Below are 20,918 nucleotides of genomic sequence, written 5' to 3'. Positions count from 1 at the left end.
ATTGTACAACAACGCTGGTCACTAGAAAAACATCAGATGGAATGAAAACTTTAAAGAAACATTAAGTTATATCGTGAACTAAAAATGAGATACAGCCAGCACTAACGTAACTTACAGGACTGAATCCTACCCTAGCGAGGATTTTAGTTTCATTCTCTAGAAGACATACGATATGAGATTATAGTAAGGATTCTTATTCTGTTACCCGTTCTTTAGGGGTTAAGCTCTAGGAGGTTTACTATGGGATCATAGTTCTGAGATCTTGCCATCTCAAGCGCTGTCATGCTTTTAGAGCCATGTGAGGCTTTCATGGTAATGGTAGATCCGTGTCGCAGAAGAAGAAGTATTAGTGGCATTGACTGATTCCAGACTGCAAGATGTAACGCAGTCCAGTGCCGCCGATCCACTGCATCGACGTCGGCCCCATGATCCAGTAGTATTTTTGCCAGGCCTTCGTTCCCATCTTCAGATGCTAGGTGCAGAGGCGTCCTCCCAAGCGTGTTCTTGGCGTTGACTTGCGCACCATGATCTAGTAATAGCATCATTCCCTTCTCATTCCAATGAAATATACTGGCGGGAATGGCTACCTCGCCGAGCCTTCTAGAGCCCCGAAACTTTTCAGCTGAAGTTGAAGCGTGAAGGGCTGTATTACCCTTGTGGTCCGTTAAACCGATGTCGGAGCCATTCTGTATCAACACGGCCAAGGCCAAATCTTCGTTATACATCGCTGATAAATGGAGCACTGTTTGGCCCATATCGTTCTTCGAATTTATATTTGCTCCCCTGTCCAGTAGAAACTTTATGGCTATATCGGTACCAGACGAACAAGTTCTTTTTAACTTCCGTAGACCTTGATTATCTCGGTAGGAAATCCCAAGGCCGTCACTTGCACATGGCACTTTATGCAATGAAGTCCCACCATCGTCATCGATATCGTCGATCTCAGCACCGTTGTCGAGAATTAGCTCCATAAGCGGCACGTTGCAATTTGCAGATGCTATGTGCAAGGGTGTTAGACCACCAGTGGGGTAGCAGTCACTATAAGGAGGGAAATATTGTTGTTTGGTTCTGACCCGAACGTTTGCCCCTTCGTTGAGTAGGAGCTGGAAATTTCCCACGTCGCCGAGAGAAGCTACGTGAAATAAGAGGCGCGAATTGCCTCTAACGTCAAATATTTTCAGCCATTGCCTCTTTAATTCCACTGGGCCATACTCAATGATATACAAACAACTTGAGTTGTTGTATTTAAACCCCGGTTTGAGCAAATATTCCACTACTCTCCAACTCTTTGTGTAGAGAGCTATTCCCATGGCTTTGTAGTGACGATCACTTATTCCCCAATTCGCGGTGCCTTTTTCTAGCAGTAGCTTTATCATTTCGATGTCGCCATTCAATATTGCGATATGGAGCACCGTCTTGCCGGATTTGTCACTAACATCGATAGGGATACCAAAAGAGAGCAGCTCGTTGACCTTGACAAAATCACCCTGTTGAACGGCCGCAAAAAGAGAACTCTGCCCACGGAAGACACCGAACCTCAACCGTCTGATAAAAGAGTATTTCTTACTGCCAGGATTTACATGTTCGGAATGTTCGGTCTCTGAAGCAGAGGCGTTACGTAAAGCTGAGTTTGACGCAGCCGATTCGTCCACCAGGACCTCGGATTCTAGTTTCTGGTCCTCCAGCGGAATTCTCCCTGCCTCGATAGCATTTTTGACCCACTTGAAGATGAACTTGCGCTGATCTACCAGGATCCTTGGAGATACGCCGCAATTTTCGAGCTCGCGCTGCAGCTGCGTCCAGCTCTCTTCATCCCATATCGACAAAGACTCGGAAACATGCGAGATATTACTAGATATAATAGAACTCCTTGTATCATCGGCTGTGGCCTCCTCAACCAAGTGATTAAGTCCATCCACTAACCGATTCATTGAGCCACTATAGAGGTCTTAGTAGTTTGCCTTTTTGGAAATGGATCTACGTGGACATTTTACCTTGAGAGGGCCTGGTTCAATTCAGTCACCATCGACGTGGTTGACTTTAGTCGCTCCTCAATACTGGCGAATTTTCTTGACTCAAATCCCATGCGACTCCATGAATTCTGGCTGTGACTTGGCAATGCCTTGAAATCACCGATAGCAGATTGGAGGTCTTGAAGGGCTTCAAAGCAACTACCTGATATCTCGCGAATCTGGCTGCGGTAGTCTTTCGAAAATGTATCTCCCTCAACCATTTCGTGCGTCATGCGAAGAGCACTATGAAGATAGGAAACGTCGGTTGCAACACGAGCGAATTCGGGTGATGACGGAGACTGAATGCACGAGCGATATACTGTCCATGCTAAATCGGGTACTTTGCCAATATCTATTCCATTCCCGTTAGCCAGTGAAAGGAACTGATAAAATCGATTTGTTCATCATACTAATTGTTACTGGCATGGAGATGTTATTTTGAGATATCTGCAAGCTTTCGAAAAGGCTGTTGCCTAAGTCTATTCCTCCTTGATGCAATTGCAAAGACTCTATACAACAGGTCAGTTATTATACACAGTATACAAAATAGTCCGCCTCAAAAAATTGTAGGATGATGAATTGCGGATTATGTATCTAATCAACATTCCCAAATCTCAAGAACCCAGCCGCTTACTTTCTTGCTCTTCGTTTTCTTTAGGAAATCCAATCAGGGCATCCACGCATAGCATTTGCAGATTTCGCTCCACCTTTCTATAATTGTCTAGATCAGCAGAAACTGACGGGTCGAAGCGACACATGTTGCGGTGATCAGCATTGATTCGAAGCTGGGTTTCTCTATTTCCCGGTAGATTCATCACTGCTGAATCGAATGGGACGATCTAGATCATGCCGTTAGTAGAAAATACAGATTGTTTCTGATAAGATGGAGAATAATATAGTACATACATCTCCAACCCCTTCATAACACGATACAACTCTGTATGCTTCAAGCTGATGCCTGAAAGCCTCTCTAAGAAAATCGCTGAAAAGTGAGCCGCGTTCGAGGGTTTCTAGCAGGCTGGTAGATTGAATTCCAGGTAAAGATCGGGCAACCTTCGCGCAAACCATCCCCAGCCTAACTTCAGGATTGCTTCCAGGGCCAGTATGAGGTGTACCAAAAAACATTAGGCCGTAGCTTCGAATAATTAGTTTGCAGGTTTGGAATTCTGAGGTTATCAGTTAGATTGAAAAGCACTTACGTTGAGCTTTGGATGCCTCTATATTGTTCGTTTGCCCAGGCGTTTACTAATGCCTGTACGATTGTTCAGCTTTCCTCCGTAATATGTAGGGTTTAAGGCGTGACAAACTTGTTTAATTAATAAACCCCCTAAGCTATGACCGATAAATATAATAGGATTATCACGGCCCTTAGTCGGTCAGTGTCATGCTCTAATAAGAATAATATAACACTCAACGATTGTCCGACGAGCTCCAAGGATTTCATCTAATAGCTGATTTGCTTCTCCAACAAACGAGTCTTTACTAGCTTCAAACACTGGGCTTGAATTGTATTCGTAGAGGTAAACGCGCGCATTCGGTTGGACTTTGGGGAAAGCATCTTCTAGCCAGAGATGGCCAGTGTCATGAGGCTTCCGCCAGGTATTGAAAGCGTGGCCTTCGTTGTTGAATGGGTTCAGACCATGTACAGCCACTATGCTGATACATGGTTAGTTTATGATATCACCAGGTACAAAAGAATGAAGCTCTTTACGTACTCTATCGCGGGAATCCTTCGTCCATCAGCTCCGGCGCCAGATGCCAGCTCTCTTAAAGACTAAAGCATGCGGGATAATATTAGCAAAAGAGCTTCATTTTCAGAACCAGCGTGTGCAATGATTGGTAAGAGGATCTTAACGTCGATCTTTCGACTTCCGTAGAGCAGGGTGCAGTTGCCCAAGAGAATGAAATGGAAGATATCAAAATGGGTGTTTACCATGTTGTCATTCGAAGGGATTATGGACAAAAAGTAAAACGAACGTCTCCGAAGGTCATATGTGGGATACTACCGGGTGCTATCCAGGACCCATCAATTTCTATTCTTATTGTACACGGTGCATCGCCTGATATGTCTTATCTGTTGGGCGCAAGTCTATGCATGGTGATGTCCGAAGGTAGGTTGGGTAAGTATTCAATTGTGGCTAGTAGGGTTGCGGAATGACTAAGGGAAGACCAGGGCTCTTGTTGGCTATACAACCCTTGGAACCTTACGTGATCCTTAAACGCATTGCTGTCATAGGAGCTGACACCTTAGTCGGTGGATATCGTAGCCTGGCCGATGGCCATCCCAGCTAGCGAACATTGAATACTTACCCAACTTTCCCGCAGTAGGGGTAGTGGTACAGGGTCAGCGGCAGAGGGGCGCAGTCAGCGGTACATGCACATGTACATGCACCAAAAGTCAAATTGGGGCGGCTACAGTAACAATCTAAGCAGGCATGACTGTACAGTCTCCTCAAATCGAGGCTCAGACTCATGTTGTGACATCACTATACAGTAGCCGATGGGAAGAGAGTTTCCGCCTCGGCATTTCGTAGATTGAGCGGCTCGACCATTAGTCACGTGCTCTTTGACAAAGGGGATCCAAAATCACCGCTGGTAAAAACCCTCGGCAAGGGAGCAGGAACGGATTCTCCAATAATAAACCTCGGTAAGGAAACGGTGGCCGGTGCACATAGGGGGCTAAAATAGGCTCCACATTATTGTGCGCAGACTGACGTAGGACAGGAGAGGATTTAAGAGGTGAGAGAGTGCGAGGGGGACGATTGAAAAGAGAGAGGGTTTATAAATGATGATGGAAGCGAGAAAGTGGGGGAAGGATGATTGAAAGAACAAATTAGAAGGAGCAGACGAGGAACGGCAAAAGTACTTGAATACATTCTAGGCCAGAGTGCTCTACTGCTCCAGAATGGAAACAGGGTGAAGCCTGACGGAAGATGGAGGAAACGCATGTGGGAAGACTCAAGCACATTGGTACCTGAAGCTAAATTAGCGTGTGGGACTGCAATGGAGTTGCAGGAATAGTAAAAGAGCGGTTAGCTGACCCCCGAAAGCAGCGACAAAACCACCCAAAATCAGCATCCTATTAACCGTTTCACCCATAAAATAAATATAAATTATAATCATTTCATAAATACCTCGAAATACTCTGGAGTTAAGGTTCGGCGCAGATTACCTACATAACTAAATAAATTATGTATTACTAAACACCTGCACGACATACACCAATAGGCGTTTAGCCAGTAAACCCCAACCCAACTTTGGTCTCAAGGTCGGTCGCAGGGGTAAATTGTTGGAACCAACATCTACAAATCATTTTATTGGCTGCCAACACAACATCCCACATACTCCGTTCTCCTGGCTGAATCCAAACTCAAATTGCAAGCGCTCAACGGTGACAACGTTGACAATACGAAAATCTCTCCAATAATCTCATAAATCTTCACATATAACTCATTGATCTTCTCTTCTCAGTTAGGTTCCACTAAGATGTCTTCAAAGCCCCATTCTTCCCCTAGCTCTGATCAGCATGAAGCCCCTCAGGGCAGTGAGAAGGATGACGTAAAAGACGAGGACCTCGGCGAGCTCCCAGTTCATCTTCAATCGGTTAGAGATGGATTGTTAGACTTCAATCATTTCATGGGATTGCAGGCCGCTCTGCTAATAGCCGAAGAAACAGACGAGGATTTTATTCCACTATCAGCCTACAAACCTGACGGCGTGGGCAAATTAGAGCGAGCAAGAGAGTCTGAATTTGTTGCAAGTGCGCAGAATTTGGCAGCATACGCAAAAAATATTGATGCGCAGGATGGATATGAATGGCACAAACTATTTCGAGCAGTTATGACTGGGCGAATAGACAGTACCAGTTGTGGGTAAGTCGGTGAAAGGGGAGCTCTAGATCTCTGCTGACGGAATGCCTGATAGATCCAGTGTGCATAAGAACATTGCGTGGTGAGTGTACTTCGAATATCCAATATACCCTGACAGGTCGGTAACAACCAGTAGGGTAGACAACGAAATATGGCGTGACGCTGCCACTTTTGATCTACCCAAGCCTCCAACCACGATTCCTACGTCAGGTCTGTATTTTGGATTCTCTGTTCAAAAAGCCGACCAACGGGCAGCAACGGGCTTCAGAAACGATCCATCATTCGACAATTACACCAGAGAACAACTTGCTCAGCTCACTACGCAAGGGCTTCATTCTGCGCTTCCTGTCCCGTCTTCAGTTGACGAGGCCATGGTACATGCGAGCAGCAAAGAGCCACAGCCTCAATTAGTCTGTTTTCCTTGGGGAATATTTGGGGCGTGTGGCGTCTTTAAATCGCCCGAGGCAAAAGATGTTTCGTTTGCGAGTGCCGTTTCTCAAGTCTTCGCTGCTGCATCAACCGCAATCTCGATGTTCGAAAGACTGGCGAAATTTGCAGACGAAAAGCACGACGGCCAGCACATCCCACCTGTGATCGCCATCACATCAGTAGGAGCAAGTACCACAGTGTGGCTTGCTTACTGCGATATCGTCGACGATAAGATTCGAGATCATGTGCGAGGTCTCACTCATGCTCGAAAAAAAAGAGGCTAACAAATCAACAGAAAATTATAAGTATATGGGAGGGTACGATCACCAAGATCTGGGATGCCATTCAATTTTGCCGTATTGCAGATAATCTTTTCTTTTGGGCCCAGCATTGCTTGAAGCCTAAGGTCACGCAGTATTTGAGTCAATGGAGACTGAGATACTGCCCTGATGTCCCGAAGATATATTCCCTGCTTGAAATGGATACGAAGACTGCAGAAATCGTTCATCAAATTCAAGACCGTTTGAGCTCTTTGGGATTATCCCCGAACGAAGATCTACCTGCGCTCGTTCGGCAAGCGGTGATATTCCAGGAAGTTATGAGATGGAGTAATAAAGAAAAAAAAGCGGATTCAGCATCAAAAGAACAAAATAAACATTCTAAAGCAACCATATCCCTGCCTTCACGTCCCAGAGACAGCAGTGTGGAAGTTGCCCTATCTAGTGCGACAGGGTCACAACAAGGAACCGATCGAAAAGTTTGTCCAAGAGAGAAAGAAATTCTGCATCAGGATAGCGACATTATGGCTAGGAAAAACGAGAAATGTACCGCCGAGTCTTCTAAGCCACATAATACCCACATATTCCAACCAAAGTCGGCTCTCAAATATCAAAAAGCTACCCCTGCCTTACCACATAAGGGCAGAGAATCTGCCGGTGGGAATTCAACAGTCTTGGAAGATACAAAAAGCGAGCACCCTATTAGATCTCTTCTCTCCTACAATCACCAGGCACTGACATTATATCCAGCTACTTCAAGCAATGTCTTGACCAATAAACAGGCTTTAAACTCCAGATCGCCTATTATTTCCGACGCGGACGGGAGAGGCAACGATAAAATATCGTTCTCCAACCAACTCCAGATCAAAACCTCGGATGCCGGGGAAAAGAAAAGCCCATTACCTAGACCGTCAAAGGAACCGGACGATGCCTATCTCAACCTCCCGCAAAGAATCCTTGGCTCGATGGCGTCAAGGATAGAGAATGGGCATGTTCTATCTCTAGAGAAACAGAAACGTAAAAATTTAAACCTCTTACTTAAAGGGAAAAAGCTACTAAATATAGAAAATCTATCAAAGTTGTCGCTAAGAAAAGACTCGGACAAGGAGAACAGTAGTGATCGACTATCATTTTCACCAAACCCCTTTGTCTCGGAAACTTTCGAGTTGAGCTTCGAAGTTACGCCTTGGTTAGACTTGGATATGGCCGGACCAAGTCTTCCAACAAGAAATCGACATGGACCATACCCCACACTTCGCATAGGAGCCGTTGAGCACATGGAATACCCACGGGGAACAAGTTTCCACTTAGCCCAGTGCAGGGTGGATCTTGCACCACAGCCAATCATTTTAGAGCCTCTATCTCCGCCACCCGCCTCTCCGTTGAAGGTCAAGATTCCCTGGAAAGGTAAATACATCATGGTGAAACTACCACCTGTCGATCCACCATCGGTGTCAATCAAGCGAAAGAGTGATTCTATTTTAACCAAGGATACGTATATCGAAGAGTGGATAAGTGGACGCGGAGGCGGATAAAATGTGATGTATTGATTCGACTTGCAACACGACTCCGCTCTAAAAATGGGTCAAGAGCTCAGGCTCCTGCGGTATTTCGCTCGGTATCGATCGAATTATAAGCATACTGCATCCACCAAGAGAAATCGGGCCCGTGTTGTACAACGCAGATGCCAAAGAGCAGCTTTCAAATTCATAGCGAACGGGAAACCTGCCCATTCACTAAGATCGGGTACTGAATCATCAAGATGCTTCTGGAGGAGGGAGCCGATCCGGATACCGGGTGTCCAAAGCCAGAAAGATACATCAACATTGGACATCGCAGGGTTCTGAACGATAGCCTCTGGTCACCCGAAGAGTTTTCCACTAGGAATTTCCCCCAGCAAGAAGCCGAGTTGCGAACCCTGCTTAGGCGCACGCGGCTGGAAAGACGCCGGGCGAAATCGTCCAAATCACAAGAGGGGGAGACTGGCACTGAGCACGTGTTGCGTAATGCTGTGATGGACACGCGAGCAAGATTTGGCTACTCGAAAAGAGGCCAGGTGGGCCTTTCCATCTAGATATAGGTTACTGCTGCAAGCCAGGCCCCCTTTTTTACTGCGATTTCGAAGGTACTAGCGGGACGAATGCCTTGAATTGTTATTTCTAGCATGATTCATGAGGATCAGAGGGTAGGATCGAGTTGTGCATTTGAGTGCTCTAATTTTTTATTATTCGTCCTTTTATCTAATACGTTCAATGTTGATGCAAATTGTATTTCGCACTTTCCACCGGCGTATACCATTACACTATGTATTCCTGTCGATCGAGTTGTTAGAGTTGGTGTTAGACCTGAAATAACCTGACTATAACATAAACGCTGTTCTGCTCAACGTGCGGGGCTATCACGTAACTTGTTCTCAATAATTATACTGTGTTTTACGGGCACATATTTTTGTGTCGTTTCAAGATCGTCCCTAGCTCAGTAAAATTTACTCATAATACTTAAATAATATTCCTTCAAATTCGACGTATTCGACTAATACTTCCCAAGAACGTCTAAATCATCGTACTTATCTTAGTCAAGCAGTATTACTATTAGATATTTCTAATATTTTTTTGTGAATCTCGACGAAGCGAGTACGCCTTGGTCTGCTCAAGCTCTTCTACACTCACAACGTACACTGGCGCTAGAACCCGCACCCTAGTAGCCGTCTTATAGTATAGGCTATTGTACTACACATGATACTATTTCAAGTTTTACTAGGAAATTTCGATGTGTTTTAATTTTTACTAGTCCAAATCTGTGTACTATAGGCTAGAGTGGTCCAAACTATAGTATAGCAATTAGGAGGACTCGGGCTAGTAGGGAGATATGGTGGTCGCGATAACTCCAAGGGCTTGCCTTCTCCCTTTCCCTCTAGCTTTGGTTCTTTAATAGAAGTGCTTCTTTCTCTCCTGGTCATCCGTTGTACCTGCAGGTCAGGGTAACTACCATGGGGTTAGCAGATTGAGTTCGTCATACTAATGCCAATTTTCAAGGTCTTTAAAACGCAGCTTAGCTCTATATGTTTGCTTATTTAATAGGTAAGCGCAACATAACGGAAGTTGCCAACGTTTGGAGTTCGGTCTTTGGCGGTTCTCTTTCACTTATTATTTTCCTCCTTATCGCGGAATAGGGCAAGGGGCCGCTGTTCGAGGATTCTCACACAGTCTGAATATTTCTTTGACTCCACACTACTCCGAGCACTGTGAAAGTCATCTCATTTACTTTTGGGACCTCAATTACAATTGGCTATCATATCTGCAGGCCGTGTAGTACCATGATACATCAAGTGAGCGAGCTGAGTACTTAAGTAATATTTATTATCAGCGCTTAAGAATAACCAGCATTAGATAAGAGCCAGAAGACGCTGTTGTGGTTCTGATTTAATCCAATCTTCCAGTTCCACTCTCCCTTGAACGGCTGTTACCCTGGTATAGGCCTCCGGCTTAGTGTTGGTACAGCTCGTTATAAGCATAAGTCCAAATTTTAGGGCGATTCGTGGGTAATTAAACCACCCACTATAAAACCCCACAGTTGTGACAGCGAACTCTAACATTTCAGGTTGCTTTTCTCGCCATTCGGAATCTAGACGAACGTGCCCGATTGTGTGGTCACTGTCTGGTTGTAGACGAATGGAAAACTGCCCGAAGCTTGAATTACCCTCCCTATCGTATGTAGGCTGTCGATCTACGAGCAAGGTGCTGCAGCTAGTCCAAAAGAACACATAATGAGAAAGTGGTGGTCCTGAGCGGTCTTTGAGAGAAATGTATGAGTCCAGAAGATGCTCATAATTCTTGGGTGGAGTGAAATGCTCCTTAATCGATTTTTGGATTGGTATCTCGAACTCGGAGCCTGATATGCCTTCTTCTATCGCCCTGAGACGCATTGAAGTAACCCGGCCAATATGATTTTGCTCAAAACATTGAATTTCAGTGTCATCTCCAACATTGTAGCATGTTAGAATGGAACTGTGCTCATACCACGAACCAATTCCAAGATAGATACCATCGCGAATGATCCCTTCGTGTGGAAAGCCATTGGTATAAATCCAACCTGCCCAGGACCAGCTTGGGAATAAGGGTCTTCTCTTGATTGAGAACGATGAATTGGTCGACCACAGTAGCGCTGATCCGAACTCTTTCGATGGCAAGCCCCATAAATGAGTGCCGATAATGTTCTCAAGACGATTGAGAATTCCAAGAAAAGCATACAAAATGTCTTCCTCTTTAGTGAGAACTCGACGAACATACTGAGCAACGAGCTGAGAGTAATTTTCTAGATATTGACCTGAAGCCCTTTGTGTTGTTGTAGAAAATCGATACAACGGAAGGTCCCAACCGGGCCAGTTATCACGGAAACTTAAAAATTGCAAGCCAAAGTCTTCAGCCCATAATGCTTCTTTGCAGCGAAAGAAAACATATCTTCCTGTAAATATGACCGTTCTCTTCGATAGTACATACTCTTGAAGAGTCCACCCACGAGTGGCCCATTTTGATTCTGTAATAGCTTCCGTAGCGATTCGAGGGCTCAGACATGAGACAAAGTTAATGCCTGAGATAGTCTCGACATGGAATAAAAGGTGGGAATTAAGTCGAGGTGAGTTGAAAGGAGGCAAGCCGGCATTCGCACTATCTCCAGCTGCAGCGACGATCGTCAAGAATGCTAAATTATACACGGCGTCCATCGAGCTAACCTGATTATGTTTGTCCGCTTCTCCATCTTGAAGAATGCACAAACAGTCCACCCAGAGATAGTTCTGGTTGAGATCTTTGCAGAGCTTGATAGCATCCGTTATTGATTTCGGTAGGAGAAAGTCGTTGCCAAAAAGTGCGCCTTCTTTTTCCAATGTTGTAAGATTCTGCTTATTTAAAGTCAACTGATTCCCACCGCCCCAAACGTAGCTTAAGGCGCAGTATATGGGGTCCGATTCAGCTGTAATAATGCAGCCTCTTTTGACGTCAATGAGGCGAAAGCCGTTTGGTAAAGGCTTTGCCAGAAGGTCGCCCTTAGTGCTGCATTGCCGATGTCCGTTATTGCACCTGTCCAGCCAGGACTTGAGTTCTTTCACATCGAAAGTTGTTGGCTTAATTTTGACCAAATGCTCCTGAATCTGGCTATTCTTGTCTCCACAAACTTGAATGCTATAGCTCGATCTCTTCGTTCGTTCTTTTTGCTTTACAAGGACTCGGAGCTCGTGGCCAGCATATACACCGTATATGTGGTCAAACTTCCCAGCTTCTGCAAAATCAAAGTCGTCGTCATTCCGAAGGCAACTGATAAGGAGTCGGCATAATGGACAATTCTTCTCGTTTAACACTGAAAGCAAATCCCAGAATACGTCAAATTCCGTTTCTCGTTCCGTTCGTTTCGTACGACCTTCTTCGAGAGAGTGAAAGTTAACCTTGGTACACGGGCGACAAAGTCCGTCATTATGCCTCGAAGTCATTGTTTTCAAAACAACCTAGGAGACGCCAGGCTAGTAAAGAGTAAGAATTTGAACCTGAAAAAAAGTGATATCAAATGGAATAGGATATTGCTCTTCTGAACTTGCACGAAATATGATTTCGTGTTTCAAGAACGACTCGGATATGCCAGAGGAGTTCGATAGACATACCTTTGATTTTGTGCTATAGCGGTTTATTGTACTGAAAGCTGGATATACTCCCTGCAGCTGTTGGGTTTAAGGCAGATAGTGCTATATGAGTAGTGAGCAGACAGGCACTTGGCTTTTGGGGGTAGGACCAGAGACGCACTTAATTGGCTATATGACTTCAACCGGAACCAAAACCTTGATCTTTTACTAATGGAGTTCTCAGGCGGCATAGAGGACCTCTTTTGTATTGATGGGGGACTAGAGACTGTGCCTGAATGCAGTGTGAGCCTTCTTATCACCAAGGATCAAACTTATCATGTGGATGTCAAGCTAAAGCTACCTACGCTTTTAAAATATTCGGTTGAGTCTTATCCGTTTCCTTGTAAATGTAAATATGCCCGCGTTTCAAACTGGCTTGAGAGGACAATGCAGGGTCAGTGTGGGTCTAAGCTGCGCGCTTATTTGGATAAAAGTATCGTATGACTGAGCAAATCGGAGCGCATGGCGGCCTCGCAGAGGAGCGTCGAGTTAAGAGGGTCCCGCGACAGTATGCCGGCGACAGTGGTCGCAGCTCGAGGGTAGGGCAGGGCACTAAAGAAAATTGAAGTGAGGAGGAGGGAGTGACGGAGGATTTGGGGAAAGGAAAGAAAGAGCAGCGATGGAAGCCCAGGAGCAGTTCTGCACTTATGCACGAGGCTCGGAGCAGTTAGAGAAGGGTATAGCGGCCCAACGCCCAGTTCTACCCCAGTGAAAACACTCAAAATTTGAGATATTTTCAAAGTGCTTAGAAAATTTTATAATCTTATAGATAATGAATAACGCTCCGAATATTCCGAATATCTCATTAGTTGCTCCAAATTGTAATGTTGTTGTAGCCAATTGATTGTTTGAGCATTTGAGTCAGCGGTCGCATGAACATAAAGTCTGCCTTGCAGTGTTGGATTCAGCCTCAGAAGGCTGACTCGGAAGGCTGAATGGAGACGTTACGTATTGGAAGTGTTGCACGAAGGTGCGGTGTTGGTGTGATATATATATATATAATAAGGAGCGAATGGCACCTGCAAGAGGCCTAATATAGAGGTGGTGAGGTGAGGGGAGGAGGAGGAGGTTTGAGCGCGAGGTGAGAAGGGTGGACTAGAAGGGATCCAAATCGGCTCCTGCAAGGACCCTTGATAAGTAGACGTTTTTGTATAGATGACAAGCCGAAGATTGCGGTAGAATAGAGTTATCGGCGTATATATATAGGTATACTATAATTATATCGATTTAGACTTATAGTTATATTAAGAGCCGACGAATAGAACTTACTTGTAATAACTTAAATAATTATCTTATTCTGATAATTATTAAAGTAATTACTACTTTACTTGAAGAAATATTCGAAATTTTGTATATACTAGTTGCTTTCTTATAGAAGTGATAACTATTAGACTATTATATTCAGCACCTAGATCTAGATCTTATATTAATTCAACTATATATAAATCCCCTTAACTATTACTCCTATTTAATATTTGTCACTTTCGGTATAATCAGCTACATCGATCCGCAGTCAATTAGGCCTATCAAATAATACGAGGCCTTTTCATTCTAGAATTCCATTCATTTGCTATTGAAATACTTTATATAGAGCTCGTATAGTTCCTCTTTTCCGGGAGGAAGCAATCAAATAGAGATCCTATAGTTCCTCGTTTCCAGGAGGAAGTAATCAAATAAAGCTCCTATAGTTCCTCTTTTCCAGGAGGAAGCAATCAATTCAATGCCTTAATCCCATGACCTATACTTGTGATCCCAGATCCTCAACAGGTGACTAGGTCATTGAATCCTCCTCCGTACTCGACAAAGAGTATTAAGCTAACCCTACTACCTGAAAGTTGTAGTTGCAAAGTGGAGCCGTGTTTACAACCTTTCAACGAGTAAGCAATATACTTTGCATTTCACGCTATTAGACTTACAGCAATAGGTCCAGATCCTGAGACGACAGTCGCCCCAGCAGAATTGACCACCTTCACTGATACGGTGCCTGTCGTCATACCCGGGAATGAAAACCCATTAAAGCCAGGGTTTAAGGTCTGAGTACCGAGGGTTGCGCTTCCACTGGTCACTACAGCTTTTAGCCCGGTCTGACCGGCTGCGACGAGGATTCCAGCCTTTTGAATGTTAGCGTATATAGAATGACACGGTTGTTAAGGAACAAACGTACAGTGACCTGATCCTCCGCCGTGTTGACGCCTCCCGGGGGTCCTAAATAGTCACCGGGACAAGTCTAAATAAAGTTAGTGCTCGGTCCAAAATGAGTAAGGGTGGAAAGTCCTACGCCAGCAGCCAATAGAGTGTGATGCCAGAATGTACCCTGAGCCACAGCACCATTGGTAGGATACATGGTTGAGGTCGTCGTTGCTCCCGCCTTGTAAGCCTTGAAGAAGGCCGGAAGCAATTGCCAGTATCCAGTATGGTCGTAGTCCTTGGTGTAGCCTACAATGGCTGACCCAGCTATGGGTTCGGGCCAGATATTTCCCATATAATGTGACTCTCCAGCGTCATTCCAGGTTTGGAGTTCAATGAAATCTGGCTGCATAGACAGAACTTGGCCGAATCTGGACTCAAGATTCTGCTCGCCACGGCGGTACCAATTGTTTCCAGAATCGATATGCTTGAATTGGAGGGGAGAAACGCCCATCAAGAAGGTCTTTCCCGCTGCACGTGCCGCTGTGAGTAGAGTCTGATCATCCGCAGTTGGAACAACAATATTTCCTTGGGTGTTCTGAGGCCACGAGTTCCAGTTCATTGCTCTGGAAAGGTATTAGCAAGGTTCCGAGATAAAGTGGTGTTAGCCTTACCCATCTAAACATGGAAAAGTGTTGAAAAAGGAACTTGTGACCGGGGCATCGTCGAATGCCGGAACAAAGTAGATGGGATGTCCCGCATTGGCCATCACCTGTTCCAGTTCCACTTTATATCCGTCGCTCACGGTGTACTGCCCGAAAGTGAAGCTGCTCGCCCCTCCATTGAATGTGGATACCAAGGGACGGCCATTGTATTGATAATACGCAGAACTGGTGACGTAGGACTGTAGAAAGCCCGTAAATTGGTTTGGATGGGTGAATCCAGTCATATCAAATGAAAAGAATACCTTGAAACCAAGTGTTTGCGCCCAGTTGAAAAGTGAGGCAACTGTTCCGGTGGCCCATGATGCAGTGACCGTGTCAAGGTTCAAGGCGAATGCGTCCACGCCAAGAGCCATGGCGTCCTTGATGTCTTGCTCACAGTGCGCATCTGTGATGCCGCCAATCATATAGTGGAAGAACACAGGCTTTCCTGTGGTCCCTGATGCTGTTGAATTCGCCGTAGTGCCATTCGAGGCCGTGAGTGCCGGCAGAGCGATTGCCGCACCGGATACCAGTCCCGAGACAGCAGAGAGGCACAACAACGATATGATCTGAGAGTAATGCATGATTCAATGTCAATTGCATGGATGGCGGGTACTGAGAGAAGATAGAAATCCATCAGGGAAATGATCAAGACTTTATAGAGAATGAGAATGAGAGTGATCTAATTCGGTGACATTTGCTCGGTGCAATGATAATAGCAATATATTATTGAACAATCACGATACAAGTTTCTGGCAAGCAGCTTCTTGATGCCCAATCCCTGTACCCCACACCAGCGTATTGTGATGGAACCCACACCAGAGTATTGTGGCGGAAATCAGTACCGTCTGTGCATGTAGACAATGCCGAGCAACTCTATTTTCGATCACAAGGTACGACGTATGGTATGGGGTATCCACGTTGCCGCTTACCTGATGCGGCTGCACGTAGGGATCGATGTTGCGGGGTTTCTCGCGGGGTCCCTCGCGGGGTCCCAAGGAGGGGCGGCGTCGATCTCTAAATATCTTCACGTGGGTATCAATTGGCTATGCTCTACGAACGGAGAATACATGCCCCAGCGATATATGGAGCGCGAAGGTTGCATCTTGATGTCCGCCCAATTCTTTCTTTCACAGGAGGTCCTTCGAAAATGGAGTTGGATCCGAAGATGGCCAGGGCCACAGCCAAGCGGAGAATGCTTAAGGATTGTGGGGAAGAATAGCTGGGGATGGATGGGACGATGGTTCCCCGGTCGTTGTGGGGAGGAACGAGGCGGGAGTTGTGATGCCGGTACAGGGTTTAAGCATTGTACATGTACGGTACATGAGCCTTAGACGGGGAATTACACTACGGCGATGCTCCCAAGGTCGCCGACCGCAGGTGTATACCTGCCTACCTGTGTGTTCACTAAGCTCCTACTGTTGTATTTTATAAGGCGCGTGCTTCCCTGGGGCCGCCATATAATCGAATCATGACATCTATATAGAGTTGCTTTAATAATTATGCAATTATCATACTCAGCCTCATTGTAAAGGGGAGAAGGAAGTAGGGCCGCGTTTCACGGTCCGTGAAGCGCGGCCTGACTTTCGGACCGAGTTGCTCACGGGCCTGATCAGGTGAACGTGTGGCTAACTGGATCAAGCACGCTGTTTAATATATTAAAGGCAATTATATTATAACGCGCTTCGCTCTCGGAGCGACTCCGCAGCCACAGTTCGAGAAGCGCGGCGAGAAATCGAGCAGCATCCTGGGTATAGTTCCAAAAGCAGGTAAGGCTCTTGGCCGACGTTGCCAGCCTCGCTCTCACTGGTCAAATGCCAGGAAGGGGTAATAGAGCCCTGGCTTGTGGCTTTCCATGTGCCTGATTGAGGTTGGCCAGTGCCAGTTTTGCACGTGTCACGATCAAGGACGACGCGTACCTAGGTCTCCGAAAACGCTCAACTGATTTCGAGCACTCAATGGCAGTTGAGCAAGCCCTAACAATTATACTATTTTAACAATTATACTGTGTAAAAGCGTATCTAGAAGAAGAAGTTACTGGAAACTGTAGCGACCCGAAGTATAATTACACCACTCTCGTCGTAAGATATTGATGGAGGAGGTATAAATAGTTGTATTATTATGCAAGCTAATCTCTCGCCTCCTAATCTAAGGGGAGGCGCCCTTTATTTATAGAGTCGGAGAGCCTTGGTTACAAACCAGCGTTTTACTAATTCTATTAATTAACTTCAGTTATAATATATTCTTAGTAAATAAGAGTGTAGAGGAACTAGGAGGACCCTTAGGATTATCAGGAGGAATCATGGATAAAACAACCAAGTGACCGCAGCCAAGGTATGAGGATTAATTGAGCGGTAGGCGCGGTGCAGGATTATCGTCATGTGGTCATCTGGTTGAAGAAGTCTAAACCATGGTTTAGTGTTCTTTTAGAGGAGGTGAATATTCAGGGCGCACTCATGTAGTGGCATGTCAGAACCACTAATAGTCACAAGATCTAGTTATTATGAGTTTGTATTCGTGATTATCTCAACTGGCCAGCTTCTCCCTAGTCCAGCTATATTCTGGTGAATCTAGTCGCGATGATTGATTCCTTTTGCAAAAGGGAGAGTGAGAGCCAGGAGCTTATATGCCCAGGTGGCTCCACTTATCCACGTGCTAATTCTAGTATAAATGGACATGCAAAAACAAGGTAAATAACTAGTAGTCCCTTGGATCCCTACTACAATATTTAAAGTTAATTATTTAATAATTTGTTCGTTTATATAATCGTCTCGTTCGCGTTCTCTACGTTCCAGTTTCTTGCGCTCGTTCTCGATTTCTCGGAAGCGATGAATTTCTCGGATACGATAGCCACGCTCGCGGCGGATTCCTTCGGAGAGTTGTACTAGTTCGACAACGTCCTCCTATAACTTTGTTAGCTATTATAAGAAGATCTGCGGATAAAGGGAGGACTAACGTATTGAAGATACTGTAGTATATAGAAGAAGAATTCCGTCTCCTCGTAATTATATCCAAGCTCCTCGATAGCTTCCCGCGTAACCAGGTCCTTGGTGATTTCAGTCCAGAGGTCTCCTATTCTCTGTTTTGGCGGAGCTTGAGGAAATAAAATTTGAAGATTGCTAGTCTCCTCGATTCTCTCCTCATATCCCTCATAAACGGGTTCCTTCTCCCGTCTTGGCCCTCTCGAGATGTCGGTTTCTAGATTAGTAGAAGATTCGCTTGGTCTTGTGTTCTCTCGAATCTCTACCTTCTCCTCAACTCGGTCTCTCTCGCGCTCGCGTTCGGGGAGGAATCTGCTTCTGCGGACACCGTAATACTTCTGCCATGTAATATCTTGGACGCCACCACCAATGCCATCCATCTGCACACGCTCAGTTCCAGGTGGCACATCGACAATAGTCCAGTGCTTTGTAGCACCATCGTATGCCTCTCCGATAAATGCCCGCTCATTTGCTTTTCGTTCGTAGTAAGCCGCTTCTTCCTCGTCTGTGCCAAGATCACGACCAGATTCTCTGACATCAATTCGAACATTTTCTTCCTCCCTTTGCTCGGGTCGTGCACTTAGACTGCTACGTCGATCAACATTAAGTCGGGTGTCTCGGACACGTAATTTGTCTTGCTCTTGCTCATATATTACAGAATCATCATAAAAAGTGTCGCGGCGGGTCAAGATGCTAGGCCAAGGTGCAGGCAATTGTGTTTCCTTCCGAGTAATATCGACTTCAGTATTATTCCGAGAGGTATAGATATTGATGTCTGTTTCCTTTGTCCGAGGCTCTGTGCGATGAGGTGGTGGGGGCGGGGCCGGGACAGGAGCACGTTCAAAGCCTATCAAGGATTAGCGGCAATGTGGATTGAGTAGAAGAGGGGTCAATACCATGATCGATGTGTAGGTGATGGGTGATGATTTCCTGGTGGATGGGAGGAGCGCGAATAGGTGGTGATGGCGAGTGTTCTAGACTTGGTTGTCCGACTTCCTCTCGGTGAATGTTGTGAATACGAACTCTGTCGACCTGTGGTGGTGACGGTGGGCGTCCTTCCCGCCTAACGACGCGCCATGGTGATGGAGATCGCTCTCGAATCCTCTCTCTGGTCTCAATGACTCGTTGAAGCCAGAGTATTACCTCTTGCGGTTGTGGAAGGCAAACAGATTTAGCTCCTAATTGAAGTCGTATATTCTCAAACGAACAATCAAGTGGTACGACATAGGCCTCTCCAAATACGCCTGATGCAACAACATGTCCGTAAAGCTCATGGGTCGTTTTATCTACAACCCATGCCCCGCAGTCACCGTCTCGCAATTCTGCATAGTTCGCGAAGCTTTAGACATGCAAGATGCTTTGACTGAGGCGGAGTCTTACCTGTATGATCTGATAAAGTAAGGGTATATGTCCTGACCAAAGCCTTCCCAGGCGAGAGTTGAAGATATGACCATGAAGCAGAGAGTATGCCCTCCTTGGTGCCGCTGGTGCCACCGCAGAGAGTGACGGCCTGGCTGGAACGACGTTGATTTGGCAATTCGAGTGGTTCTTTGAGCTCTGCATTCTCCTGCATTTTGTGGATGGGATCAGTATCAGTTATGCCACGGTATAGCAGAAGGTCATCAATGGTGATTAGAGCCCAGTCCAAATTCATCCCATTGTCGATGGTATTGGCTGACATATCCTGAAGCCGTCCCATTTTTGTCCAAGAGAGCGTAGGCATATCATCATCTTCGAGCCCCGTACCCGTCTCGATCTTCTCGTCCTGGCTCGAAATATATTCACCATCGCCGAGAGATCCAAGATCTAACTCAACAACCTCTTCGTCGTCTGTTGAAGAATTTTCATCCTCATCAGTGTCTTCATCCGTCGACTCGTATAGTTCAGATTCGTCGTCCAAGAAGTCATCACTTGCAAAGATGTGCCCAGCCGTCATTCCAAAAAGATTGAAGTTGCCGTCTCCTGCTGTGATCTTGATCAGACCTCCAAGTGTGCCAATCCTTGAGCTTCCACTGGGATCTATGACTTTGAAAGCAGAAGATGATGCCAGCCCGAAGTGAGATTTGGCGTAAACATCAACTGTGTCTGTTGCTGCTATTTTCCTCGGAGGTCGTTCACACAAGAAGACCCGAAATGGTGGCTGGAGTTCGTCGTTCGAAGTCGGATGATATTCGGATTTGATATGGTCTTGCTTGAAGAATTGTTTGGTCTTCCTAGTCAGAGCCTTGTCACATTGTATAAAGATCCAAGGTTTCGCAGTAGCCTCGTCTTCTCCTAGAACCTTTAGAATGATTGAATAAGGTTTGACTGCGAGTCGTGCTCTTGATATGTATTCCTCGAGACCTTTGGGGATGAATTCCATTAAGTCTGCGAAACGGTTCTCCGCTGCCTCTGACAGTGGCTTGGAGAACACTTTGAGCTTGACTTTCTGGGACCATAACTTGCTTCCTGGAATAGCGATCCCTTCAATAGATCCTTTGTAGAAGCTTCTCGGACTCCCATTAGTCATAGACGCGTAACCTGAGTCCGTACCTGTGGAAGATGGAATCCCTGAAGAGGACCCACTCGAAGTCATAAGTATCGCGGGACGATGAGGCTCGCCCAAGTTCAGAACAATTCGCGCATGCTCTTCGCCTGAAGATACGGCCGTTGTAGTAATGGCATGAGATAGAGTCGCCATTCTAGGGCCCGCGGCCCGAAATCGTTCGTGTCGCGTTGACATCGCTGTTGTACTGAAGCATCACAAGTAGAGATTTGGGCCTCGACGAATATCTGCCAAAACTCGAAGTGCCTTGTCCAAATCCCCGCAAATGGCTGTGCAGGCTGCTGGTATCCAATCGCTGCGAT

The 20,918-nt window shown here is 45.7% G+C and overlaps 6 protein-coding genes across 6 annotated transcripts; 2 read left to right on the top strand and 4 right to left on the bottom strand.

The window, feature by feature from the left end:
* Nucleotides 1-212: 212 nt before the first annotated feature.
* Nucleotides 213-3,948, bottom strand: BP5553_10465 (Uncharacterized protein; the record flags this gene model as incomplete). Its single annotated transcript, XM_032019088.1, has 9 exons — nucleotides 213-1,938; nucleotides 1,995-2,364; nucleotides 2,423-2,521; nucleotides 2,647-2,851; nucleotides 2,919-3,147; nucleotides 3,212-3,264; nucleotides 3,428-3,668; nucleotides 3,728-3,786; nucleotides 3,868-3,948. 9 exons carry the CDS (start codon nucleotides 3,946-3,948, stop codon nucleotides 213-215), a joined length of 3,063 nt encoding a protein of 1,020 aa, XP_031864795.1.
* Nucleotides 3,949-5,498: 1,550 nt separating this feature from the next.
* BP5553_10464 (uncharacterized protein) lies at nucleotides 5,499-8,123 on the top strand (the record flags this gene model as incomplete). Its single annotated transcript, XM_032019087.1, has 4 exons — nucleotides 5,499-5,884; nucleotides 5,937-5,963; nucleotides 6,018-6,555; nucleotides 6,606-8,123. 4 exons carry the CDS (start codon nucleotides 5,499-5,501, stop codon nucleotides 8,121-8,123), a joined length of 2,469 nt encoding a protein of 822 aa, XP_031864794.1.
* Nucleotides 8,124-8,350: 227 nt separating this feature from the next.
* BP5553_10463 (uncharacterized protein) lies at nucleotides 8,351-8,662 on the top strand (the record flags this gene model as incomplete). Its single annotated transcript, XM_032019086.1, has 1 exon — nucleotides 8,351-8,662. One exon carries the CDS (start codon nucleotides 8,351-8,353, stop codon nucleotides 8,660-8,662), a length of 312 nt encoding a protein of 103 aa, XP_031864793.1.
* Nucleotides 8,663-9,973: 1,311 nt separating this feature from the next.
* Nucleotides 9,974-12,073, bottom strand: BP5553_10462 (uncharacterized protein; the record flags this gene model as incomplete). Its single annotated transcript, XM_032019085.1, has 1 exon — nucleotides 9,974-12,073. The coding sequence occupies one exon, from the start codon at nucleotides 12,071-12,073 to the stop codon at nucleotides 9,974-9,976; it is 2,100 nt and encodes a 699-aa protein (XP_031864792.1).
* A 1,996-nt stretch (nucleotides 12,074-14,069) lies between these two features.
* On the bottom strand, nucleotides 14,070-15,674 carry BP5553_10461 (Uncharacterized protein; the record flags this gene model as incomplete). Its single annotated transcript, XM_032019084.1, has 5 exons — nucleotides 14,070-14,126; nucleotides 14,176-14,370; nucleotides 14,424-14,486; nucleotides 14,538-15,012; nucleotides 15,061-15,674. 5 exons carry the CDS (start codon nucleotides 15,672-15,674, stop codon nucleotides 14,070-14,072), a joined length of 1,404 nt encoding a protein of 467 aa, XP_031864791.1.
* A 2,154-nt stretch (nucleotides 15,675-17,828) lies between these two features.
* On the bottom strand, nucleotides 17,829-20,793 carry BP5553_10460 (uncharacterized protein; the record flags this gene model as incomplete). The annotated part of the gene is made up of 4 exons (XM_032019083.1): nucleotides 17,829-17,993; nucleotides 18,047-18,918; nucleotides 18,968-19,393; nucleotides 19,452-20,793. The coding sequence occupies 4 exons, from the start codon at nucleotides 20,791-20,793 to the stop codon at nucleotides 17,829-17,831; spliced, it is 2,805 nt and encodes a 934-aa protein (XP_031864790.1).
* Between the last annotated feature and the right edge of the window lie 125 nt (nucleotides 20,794-20,918).

This window comes from Venustampulla echinocandica (assembly GCF_003357145.1).
Source record: "Venustampulla echinocandica strain BP 5553 chromosome Unknown scaffold_15, whole genome shotgun sequence".
Taxonomy (NCBI): Eukaryota; Fungi; Ascomycota; class Leotiomycetes; order Helotiales; family Pleuroascaceae; genus Venustampulla; species Venustampulla echinocandica.
Note: the sequence above shows the minus strand (reverse complement) of the source record. Positions and strands in the feature narration are given on the sequence as shown.